Below are 12,025 nucleotides of genomic sequence, written 5' to 3'. Positions count from 1 at the left end.
ACGGACATTTGTCCTCTTGCACAGAGCCATTCCCTTTGTTCCCTTAACAGTAACAAACTATCTTTAGCAGCCTATTACCTGGCTGGCCTGGCTACTGCAGCAGTTGAATCCATGCTGGATTCAGGAATTGGAAGAGGGGCTCAGGCATACCCCCCAAACCTATAACAATTACTGGCCTGTGATTTATTACTATATCTGGCAGCACTTAATTGGACAGGCAACATTCATACTGTTTCAGATCAGGGATACCAGAGTTTGAGGGTGCAAGGGCACCCAGAACTGCTAGAGTTAGTGAATGTTAGAAATCAGTAAAGGGGTAGAATTTAGCTGATTTTTGGAGTATGAAGGAACAGTGCCAGACACTAGATTCAAAATACAGTGGTGCCTTGGGTTACATACGCTTCAAGTTACATACGCTTCAGGTTACAGATTCCGCTAACCCAGAAATAGTACCTCGGGTTAAGAACTTTGCTTCAGGATGAGAACAGAAATCATGCTCCGGTGGCGCAGCAGCAGCAGGAGGCCCCATTAGCTAAAGTGGTGCTTCAGGTTAAGAACAGTTCAGGTTAAGAACGGACCTCCGGAACGAATTAAGTACTTAACCCGAGGTACCACTGTATATATATATGTATGTATGTATATATGTGTGTGTGTGTTTGTGAGAGAGAGAGAGAGAGAGAGAGATCCCAACAGAAATTTTAAAGTTGCAGCTTTCAAAATAACTTCCTTACATACATAGTAACATATGTATGTGAATGATGGGGGGGGGGGTAGCAGCGTCAGACTAGGATTTGGGAGACGGGGTTTCAAATTCCCAGTCATGAAGCTCACCTTGGACCAGTCACAATCTAAGAATGTAAAAGTCTGCTAGATTATGTTAGCGGTGCAGTATCTTGTTCTCATGGTGTCCAGCCAGGTGCCTATGGGAAACCCACTAGTAAGACCTGAACACAATAGCACTCTCTCCTCCTGTGCTTTTCAGCCACTGGGATTCAGAAGCGTACGAAAAGCTGAGCACAGCCATGGCAAGTAATGATTGTCTAACCTACCTCACAGGACTGTTCTGCGTATAAAATGGGGTGTGAGAGAAACATGCCTGTCACCTTGAGTTCCTTGGAAGAAATGTAGAATATAAATGTGATGATTTTAAACAAAGATGCATATTTAATAAATTTCTGCTTGGCTTATCCACAGAAAGGAAATGCAGTAAATATCCGGACAATACTGTATTCACTGCTGTTTTTCTAGAAAGAGAGGTGCAGGAACTCATCACGAATGCCTCCCTTGTTCTCTTATAATGGCAATGGAGACCAGTCGAGAGGTGCTGGAACTGGTGCTGGAACTGAGTTCTGGTGAGTTCCAGATGAAAAAAAAGCTATGACTGTAGTCATTAAAAAAAAAAAAAACCTTTACAAATGTGCTACATAAATCCTAAGTTCAACATTATTATACATGACAATGAGAGTGCATTGTCCCAGAAGCCTATAACACAGAGCTGACAGAATTGTGGCTGAGCATGCTAGCAAATCCCTGGCTGCATTAGGCCTTTGGTTTGATCCAGCTGGGCTGTTATCTCGCCTCTGTGATGAATGTACAGTGGTACCTTGGGTTAAGTACTTAATTCGTTCTGGAGGTCCGTTCTTAACCTGAAACTGTTCTTAACCTGAAGCACCACTTTAGCTAATGCGGCCTCCCACTGCCGCCGTGCCACTGGAGCACGATTTCTGTTCTCATCCTGAAGCAAAGTTCTTAACCTGAAGCACTATTTCTGGGTTAGCGGAGTCTGTAACCTGAAGTGTATGTAACCCGAGGTACAACTGTACTTTGGCACACTATTTTTGTTATGTACTGAAATTCTCACCCTGGGTTTTCACTCAGGTCCACATATGCAAATAAGGGATCGAAAGTGACATTCAGTGATTGGATAGTTACAGAAAGTGTAACAGTTGCGTTGTAGTGGAGCTCTATATAAGCAGGCTGCCTGAACCCTTCAGTTCAGTTCTGTTCTGGCCTGTGAATAAATAAGAGCTGTGTCGTCGGATATGTTCACCCACAACAATTTTCTTCTAGGTTTGGGGAATAATTCCATTCTGTTGAGAACCAGGGATTTAAAGCCCAATATATTAGACTGGCACAACGTCTTTCCTTGTTTATCACAGTTTTAGCTAATAACATAAGCGCGTTTCCGTCCAACTGCACATTTTCCTATTCTGATTCATTAATTACATTTAAATAGAGATTGTCACGTGATAAGCGCTCAGGCGGCCCCTTGCTTAGCGCGCCAAGAGAGCTGCGTCGGCAGTTGTGATTGGCCAGATGCCTGGGACTAAATAACGCGCCAAACGCGCCCAAAGCCTGTTTACTGCGCATTTAACCGCCAGCGATGGAACCCGCCTCTTTCCAGCCCACAGCCAATCAGCACCAAGCACCATTCTTCACATGAGGACAGCCGGGGGCGGGCCTTGGTGGGATGTCGGCGGTCCACCCACCCTGGGAGATTTTCGAATTCTGTTGGCCGGAGACGGGCAAGCGCCAGCCAATGGCTGAGCTCCGCTACGGCTAAGTCCCACCCAGCTGCTCCCTTTTCCCAGCCGCCCGCCTTTGAAGTGAGGGAGCTCGGCGCTTTCCCCGCACGCCATTGGCCGCGGGGGCCCGCCACTCTCCTGACGTCGGCGCCCGACTTGGTGATTGGTTCCGCCCAGGCGCGAAATGTAACGCGGGAAAGTCTTGGATTCGGTGGCGGCGGCGGCGGCGGCGGTCAGGGTTGCGGCCGCTGCTGGGTGACAAGCCGCGTGTGGGAAGAGGCCGCGGCTGCTTCGGGGTTGGCGGCGTCCCTGAGGGGGGAAAGCTCTGCCTGCTTGTCGGCCATGCGCCCCTGAGGCGTCCCCTCAGGAACCGAAGAAGAGCCGAGGGCGGCGGCGGCGGCGGCGCGCACCGTGCGAGAGGGCGACTCCCGGCGCAGCATGTCGGAGCGGCCGGGCCTCCCCGCGCCCGTCCTCGTGTGCCCGGGCGACTCCCCGAAGCGCGTCCTGGTCTCGGTCATCAAGACCACCCCGGTCAAGCCGCCCCGCGGAGCCGACGGCCGCGCGCCCCCGCCGCCGCCCATCCCCACCAGCCCGGGCTTCAGCGACTTCATGGTCTACCCGTGGCGCTGGGGGGAGAACGCGCACAACGTCACCCTCAGCCCCCCGCCGCAGCCTCTCCGCGACGGAGGAGGAGGTGGAGGAGGAACAGGCGGCGGCGTCCGTGGAGCCGCGGGGCGCTCGGGCGGAGAGGACGAGGAGGCGGGCAGCCCGGACAGCGGCATCGGGGGCGGCGGGCACTTGAGGGTGAGTGCGGCGCCGAAGGGGTTAAGAGCCCCTGGAGGGGGCGGGGCAGGGAAAGGCGCGCGCGGCGGCGGTTGAGGGGAAAAGGGATCCCGAATCCTTTATTTTTTTTAAAGGGTTCTGGCCAACGTCCAGCCGGCCCCGCCCCCTCGGGTGCTATTTTTTTTTGGTGTGTGTGTGTGTGCAGTTAAGTCACTTCCGCGAGTGATTCACGCTCTGGGTGACGACACCTCCGCGCGCCCAAAGCATGTGTGTGTGTATTGAGAGGTTTCCTCCCCGCGTGGTAGCGCGCGCGCAGGCTCGAAATTCGCGGCTGGGCGCGCAGGACCTGCGGTGCTCAAGGGGGCGCGCGCGCTCTGCGCCCTTTAAATAACAACGACGGTAGCAACCTCGCCCCCTTATGTCCCCCCAATATTTTTTATTGATTTTCACAACATTATAAACAAACACATAAAACAAACCTAAATCATAGCCTTATTAAAAATTACACTTATTAACATTATTAAGTGACTTCCTTTGCTTCCCCTTGGTTGAATTTCATTGCATGTCCTTTTGACGGTTTTCCAAATCATAGTTCTTAAAATAATTTAACTTAAACATGAACATCCTTAGATCTTCACATTATGAAATTAAACCTATTAATTCATCACTTAAATCAAATCCTAAGCCAATTAAGTATCTGCAAGCTGTTTTCAGTTAGTTTAACTTAACATGTTTAACTAAGTAATCATTAATCATTAAATTTGATCCAATCTTCCTGCTACTCTTCATCTGCCATTCTTCTTCTTCACCTCCTTATGTCTAGTCGATACAACTCCTAAATAAACTGTAATCTTCTGCTTCCTGAATATTTGGTAGACATGTTTTGTTTATTTTTACATTTTACATTTCTAACCCACCTGAATTGGGGTTTGAACCCAAACCTCCCAGGTCCCAGCCTGAGGCTCACTTCTTTCTCCTTTGGCGATCCGAATAATAATAATAATAATAATAATAATAATTTATTATTTGTACCCTGCCCATCTGGCTGGGCTTCCCTAGGCACTCTGGGCGGCTTCCAACAAAGATCAAAAATACATTAAAAGGTCAAACATTAAAAACTTCCCTTCAGGTGCCTTCTAAAAGTCAGGTACAGTGGTGCCCCGCAAGACGAACGCCTCGCAAGACGGAAAACCCGCTAGACGAATGGGTTTTCCGTTTTGGAGGCGCTTCGCAAAACGAATTTCCCTATGGGCTTGCTTTGCAAGACGAAAATGTCTTGCGAGTTCCAGCGGGGTTTTTTCCCTCCCCCCCCCTTTTATAAGCAGCTAAGCCACTTATCAGCTGATCTGATAAGCCGCTAAACCGCTAATAGCACTAATCCGCTAAGCTGTCAATGGGCTTGCTTCGCAAGACGAAAAAACCGCTATACGAAGAGCCTCACGGAACGGATTAATTTCGTCTTGCGAGGCACCACTGTAATTGTTTATCTCTTTAACATCTGGTGGGAGGGCGTTCCACAGGGCAGGTGCCACTACTGAGAAGGTCCTCTGCCTGGTTCCCTGTAGCTTTGTTTCTCGCAGTGAGGGAACTGCTAGAAGGCCCTCGGTGCTGGACCTCAGCGTTCGGGCAGAATGATGGGGATGGAGATGCTCCTTCAGGTATTCTGGGCCAAGGCCATTTACGGCTTTAAAGGTCAACACCAACACTTTGAATTGTGCTCGGAAACGTACTGGGAGCCAATGTAGGTCTTTCAAGACCGGTGTTATGTGGTCTCGGTGGCCACCCCCAGTCACCAGTCTAGCTACTGCATTCTTCCATTAACACAGTCTTAACAATGAGTCCGTAAGTGATTGTGGAGGCCAATTCTGGATCCACACATCCTTCCACAGTGGGGAAATTGGTTTCCAGGTGGGAGTTGATCACGGTGAGGGTTTGCTAAGTGCGCCTTCCTGTTTATTTACTAGGATGGGACTAGAAGAGGTCGACCAAGAGCAGACACCGTCCGCGATTTAATAAGCGAGGGAGAGCACTCTTCAAGCAGGATTCGTTGTAGCGTTTGCAACAGAGTATTCCCACGAGAAAAGTCTTTACAGGCCCACAAAAGAACTCACACTGGTAAGTGGAACAAGTCAATAAAGGGGGAAATCGAGCATGGATATTCCGTCAAAGCATGGGTCTTGGAGAAAAATAGGCTAAGGTGTTTGTTATGAACTAATTGGAATTTGTGATAGGGTGGAATTTCATAACATGATACCGTCTGTAATAGTACAACAATCGTATTGCAGCTACAATCTGAAATCCAGGTGAAGTAGTTTTGGAAGTATTCATTCCACGGGTGTCAACTGGGGTAGCTCAGTTGGTAGAGCATGCGACTCTTAATCTGAGGGTTGTGGGTTCGAACCCCACATTGGGCAAAACATTCCTGCACTGCGAGGGTTTGGACTAGATAACCCTTGTGGTCCCTTTCCAGCTCTGTGATCGCTGACACTGAAAGAAATGAGAGCAAATATTTCACACATTTAATCGTGTAATAGAGGCTTCTTTAGTTTCTTCCTTGCTTATAACGTTTTGTGAGAGAGATGCATTTAATTTGTGGGGAGGCTCAAATAATTCCCCTGAACTGCATGTGTTCCGTATTTCCTTGTTGCTCTTCTGTAAACCTGTCTCTTAATAAACAGTGTAGCTTCACACTGATAGTCTTTTAATTACATTTATACTAGGCCTAGGTCTTGCTTCCAAGTGAACAAACACAAGATGGATTACCTGTCATTTTGAGGTGGGAAGTAGGTGGTTGGTTTGCATCTTCTGTTTTTTTCTTTTCCCTTAAACTCCTAAGTTGGTCACAAGGATTCTGCTTCTTCAAGTTTATCCAGGCAGAAGGTGACAACAAGACACTCTGAAGTTTTGACACTTGCTTTGGAATTATGGCCACTAGCCAGCTAAGATTTGGGAGTGAACCTAAGGCAGTTCAGGTGCCCAATACAAAGGCTTGCTAGGTTCAACCCAGCAGAGCAGAAGTGAAGGAGGAATGTTTGTGCATTCTGCATTTTCTCATACCTCCCCTGGCATGCCCCCAAGAAGCCTCGTATCGGGCCTGCAGCATCAAAGCTCTGACATATGTTGGACTAACACACTTCAGATTTCAGGGGTGATGCTGAAGGGAAATCCAACAGCAGAACTCCCTGCTGTGTTAGATCTCTGGCACCCTCCAAAGGGCTATAGCAGGAGTCAGCAAACTTTTTCCGCAGGGGGCCGGTCCACTGTCCCTCAAACCTTGTGGGGGGGCCGGACTATATTTTTTGGGGGGGGAATTAACGAATTCCTGTGCCCCACAAATAACCCAGAGATGCATGTTAAATAAAAGGGGACATTCTACTCATGTAAAAACATGCTGGTTACCGGACTGTCCGTGGGCCGGATTTAGAAGGCGATAGGGCTAGATCTGGCCCCCAGACCTTAATTTGCTTACCCATGGGTTATAGGATTGTCCTTTCAATGGGAGAACTTTAAACCAATGGGACTTCAAAGAATCTTAACTTTGAATAATGCCCATTCTGTTGAATTGTTTGAATGAGGAAATATAGGATGCATGGGCATAGCCAGCCCAGGGGATAAAAATATGCCCATGCCCCCAGCAATAAAAATAGCAAACTCAGGTTCTGCCCCCCCCCCCACAAAAATCCTGTCTACGCCTGTGATAGGATGTACCTTTTGCAGTAACTTGGAAGCAGAGACAGATATCAGAGAGATTAATTAAAGGTGTGTAGTCAAGTAGCATGCCAGCTAGAGCATCAGCACTTGGTCCATTCTGAATTTTATGTAAATCTTTGTTGTTGTCCCTTAATTGTATTTCAAAGCAACTAAAAACATTTCAAAATTTGACAGCTTTACAATACTAACAAAAATAACACACTTTTCAGAATGAGTTTTCAGTGCTTTTATTTTTACAAATACTCTTTTCAACCCCATGATTGTTCTTCCCCAGGTGAAAGGCCTTATTTGTGTGACTACCCAGAGTGTGGGAAAGCTTTTGTTCAGAGTGGGCAACTTAAAACGCACCAACGTCTCCATACAGGGGAAAAACCTTTTGTGTGCGCCGAAAATGGTGAGCCAAGACAGAATTAACCTTTGTTCAAATAAACTGCCGTGAATACAATTGGGAATAAGACGTGTCTGCTTCTGATATGTATTATATGAGAGGGAAGGAAGATTATGTGTACTACTAGTTTGAAAAAAATAACAGTATTAACAGTAAAATAAAGTGCTTTAAAAATCCATTGAAATCTATCCTCAGCTAAAACTGGTGATACTGAGTGCTTTACTTTGCCTGGGATGTGTGAAAAGAAAGCATTTTTAAAAGAATGCATCATGTAGTGAAGCACTGGGCGTGGGGGGTTTAGGATGGCTGAAAATGGTGAAAGCTGAAGCTGGGTGCTTGGACACGGAGGTGGGGGAGTATTTTGTGTAGGCCCTTTGCTTCCTTAGAAGGAGGGACCTATGGGGATTATGTTGCTTGAAGTGGGGAAAGCCATTTCATGGCCAGTCAGCATGTGTGGCCATAGGGCAATACATCTTTGGAATAAGTGGGGAGGGCATGCAACAGAAATTTGGAAAGCTAAAGGGACCGAGAACCTGAGAGTTTTATACACTGATTGGAACATGTAAGCCAGAATTTTGGTTGCCAAGCGCTAGTGTCTACTTTGTAACACTAACTATTGGTGTATGTTTTTAATGTTATGTTTTCTGGGCCAAGCAGTGTTTGTGTTTTAAACATGGGAAGATAGTAGAATCTCTTTGTTTAAATTATTGGTATGTTTGTCTTGTCTTTTTAATAAGGATGCGTAAGCAGATTCACGCATGCAAACCGTCATTGCCCCAAACATCCATATGCAAAGCTGAGGAGAGAAGAACCAACAGACAGACTGAATAAAAAACAAACTGCAGAGAACAAAGCTGTTGCTGAATGGCTGGCAAAGTAAGTTATTTCATATAAAATGCGAAGGTGTTTTATATAGAGTACATTATTATTATTATTAAAATACTTTGCAATGTTTAAAAGCAATGCGTAAATGAAATAAGTTTAAAAGAATTGAGAATTGGGAACATTTTGTCATGTTGCTTTGGATGTATTGTAAGTATGGCATTTCAAACCATACTCGGCAAGTCTTATTTGTTAAAGGCTTCTTATTCCTTCTTACTTCACAGTCGTCTTTGCTTTGAATGAACCAATCTTTTCCTTAGCTTACTTACCGTATTTTTCCCTCTATAACACGCAGATTTTTTCTCCTAAAAAGTAAGGGGAAATGTCTGTGCGTGTTATAGAGCGAATGTGTGGTCCCTGGAGCCGTTTGTCCCAAGTGCATGGCAAAAATCAGGCAAAAATCATATTGCGCCATCACAGAGAAGAGGAGGCTGCTGCTTTCCTGCATTCTGCCTCAGGGTCTTACTGCCCACCCTGTCCTGTTTCGGTTGCTGTTTGCTCAGACGGAACAAAGAGCAGTGAAATCCCCTCCCCTCCAGGCAAGTAGAGAGGAAAGCAGAGCGTCAGTGCTGCTGCTGCTGCGTCTGGGGACTCGGCAGGCAGCAGAAAACATGCAGATGAGAGAGAGAGGGCTGGCTTGAGTGGGTGGGTGGACTTTTGCCTTCCTTTCCCCCCCCCTTTAAACCCCTCTCCTGCATTCTTAGCCAGCTGCTTCTCCGCACACCCCTCTCGTGCTCCATGTCCCTTCTATATTTTTCCTTCCCTCCCCACTTAAAACGTGGTTACAAAGCACGGATCCACATGGATCCTCAGGATCTTTGCATTGGGTCACCCCAAATTCACCATCAGATCACATAGCAATGATCTGATGCAAAAACAGGGCTGCAATGGTGCAAAAACGTGGTTACAAAGCATGGATCCTCAGGATCTTTGCATTGGGTCACCTCAAATTCACCATCAGATCACATAGCATGTCCATGGCTACAGCCTGCCCCCCAAAAATCACGTACCCACTGTTGCCTGGGGCTGCAATGGTGCAAAAACGTGGTTACAAAGCATGGATCCACAGGGATTCTCAGGATTTTTGCATTGGGTCACCCCAAATTCACCATCAGATCACATGTCTGTGGCCACAGCATGAAGCACAAAAATGATACATCCACTGTTTCATTCAGAATGTTTTTTCCCTTGTTTTCCTCCTCTAAAAACGATGTGCGTGTTATGGTCAGGTGCGTGTTATAGAGCGAAAAATACGGTAAATGAAATCCAAGGGACTATCAGGCTACAGTGGTTTCAGTGGCTATTTATAATGCTAACATTCATCTTTACTGACAGGTACTGGGAGATGAGAGAACAGCGCACTCCTACGTTGAAAAGCAAAACTACTCATAAGCCTGACCAGGAGCAGCAGGATCCCATGGAATATCTTCAGTCTGAAGATGAGGAGGAGGAGGAAAAAAATATTGTCCATTCAGTTTCCTGTAGCCGCCTCCAAGAACAGCGTGAACGCTTGCATGGAGCACTGGCACTAATTGAGCTTGCCAACTTGGCTGGGGCACCATTACGACAGTAATAGGCGAACTGGACCTGCTGATAAAAAGTACTGCATTTGGTACTTAAAACCAGTTAGCTCCTGGGCATAAGCTAAGCACCTTATTTGCTTCTATAGGCTGCTATTCTGTAGAATTTATGAAGAATGTTGTTGCCCCAGAAAATGGGGTAAGAGAATTGCACTTTTTTTTTGTATGAGAAAGTCAGATGTAAAGCTTTTTAAAGTATTTTGTAAATAGGAGACTGTATAATGCAGAGTGGGAAATGCTCATGTTTTGGAAAGCTAGATTTGCAAAGTTAGGGCTTTGCTCTTAATCACAATTATGTGGAAGTAAGTCCCTGCAATCAGTGGGGCTTGCCTCTATGTAAAAGTGTGTAAAGTCAGAATTCCTGTCATTCTTTGATAAAGTTTTCACAGGAAGCACTTTCTGAACTCACTAGATTAGAATAATGGTACGTACGTTCAAAGAAAACAGTTGAAACATTTTTTTAAAAATTGGATGTAAACAGTGATGCAACCATGGTTTTTCAAACATCAATATTTTACCTAGCATTGCTTGCAAGAATGCTAGAATTAGCTGTTGTAACCTTGTAGCAGCATAGAATAACTGGGTAGTATGTCGTTCAGAATCTTCACTGTGACTACTGACATGGAGACCGACTTTCCTTTTAGTAGGCTGAGGTCTTGGCAGTCTCTTGGTTGAGTAGCACTTCTTGTTCCCAACAGAATATTGGGAACATTTGCACATTGTTGGACTCACCTATAACTGAGTGATACATCTTGCAAATTCTAGGCATCATGGTAACATTCCATCAATTGAGGATTTCTTTCAGATTTAGACCCTAGAGCAATGGGATTTGTTTTCTGGTAATGGGGATATTTACAGGGTAGCATTGGTTTTAGTAAAAGACAGCAAACACTAATACTGCTTCAGAAGATTTTATTGCAGATAGGTATTTCTTGCATAACGCCACCTTATTGCTTCCATTTGAAACGTTACATACCAAGTTTTGTGTTCACTAGCTAGTACAGTTATTGATAAAAATATGTGCTATACAATTAGTAAATTAGGCTTCTGGAAGTAGTTGCAAGTGTGAGATATATGGATTAGTATTTTTTCCCCTTTCCCCCCAAATTAAGATATAGGGATAGCACTTAGTGCTCTTGAGCACTCAACGGAAAAAAAGGTATAGCCTTAATAGTTTTAAGTTATCATATGCCAGGCGTGTGCCTTTTATAGCGATTTTTGATCAAATTGAGTAGAGGTGCGTAATAGACTTAAGAGAATTTTATGCTCCTGTTTTTAGAAAAAAAATAAGGCTATTGGCATAAAAATATAAACTATGTGTTACTTGACCTAACAACCACCTATTAGCATTTGTTGGACTTCATTCCTTCTGACCACAACAAATGAGCAAAGAATGTTATTTCCAAATATAAAGTTTAATTACAGATGTCTTGTCATTGGCAAGATAAAGATACATTTCCAGGGTTATACTTACATAGTGTCAAAGTCATTTTTGTATATCCTTAAGAATTATGTATTAATGCTGGCAAACAGCTAGAAAGGGGGAAGGTAGTGCAGTAGATGGATTTAAATTACACTGTCACTTTTTGGCTTGTTAATTTCTTACGTTTGTTTGCCACCTCTGATTCTTTAAAGCAAAGCACTTCAACTTGGATTTTTCGAGTTCATAACAATTGACACAAAGTCCTTGGGGGAAAAAGGCTAAGGACCCTCAAATGCCAACTTTGATGCTTTCCCCAAATGGGAAAGACGTTTTGCACTTCATGGAATCCAACTGATAACTTAAAGGTAAACTTACGACTGCAACATCTGGTATTGCGAGCAAGAGCTAATTCATTGTTGGTACACACAAACACATTCCCTTTTTTCAATCTATATTTACACAGAATGCATATTGAAAATATGCATTTAATTATTTTTTTAAAGAAAACCCTGCATACTGACTAGCTCTAGGCTAGTTGAGCTGCTTTACCAATTATGTATAAAATACATCTTTGGAAAAACTCTAGAATAAGTTACATTTGTGAAAAAGATTGGCATTTTGAAATGGTGGTTCAAGAATTCTCTGCTTCATATGATTAAGCTGTACTTTTGGCATGAATTAAAATGCTGTAATTCTAATAAGCTTTGAATAAAAAGTTGCCTGAGTTTTAAAA

The 12,025-nt window shown here is 44.7% G+C and overlaps 1 protein-coding gene across 1 annotated transcript; it reads left to right on the top strand.

Annotated features, from left to right (window-relative positions):
- The first annotated feature begins 2,235 nt into the window (after nt 1–2,235).
- On the top strand, nt 2,236–12,025 carry ZNF367 (zinc finger protein 367). The gene is made up of 5 exons (XM_083702128.1): nt 2,236–3,329; nt 5,273–5,423; nt 7,294–7,413; nt 8,145–8,283; nt 9,625–12,025. Exons 1-5 carry the CDS (start codon nt 2,964–2,966, stop codon nt 9,860–9,862), a joined length of 1,014 nt encoding a protein of 337 aa, XP_083558254.1. The 5' UTR covers nt 2,236–2,963; the 3' UTR covers nt 9,863–12,025.

The sequence above is a fragment of the Podarcis gaigeae genome, assembly GCF_964106915.1.
Source record: "Podarcis gaigeae genome assembly, chromosome: 11".
NCBI lineage: Eukaryota > Metazoa > Chordata > Lepidosauria > Squamata > Lacertidae > Podarcis > Podarcis gaigeae.
Note: the sequence above shows the minus strand (reverse complement) of the source record. Positions and strands in the feature narration are given on the sequence as shown.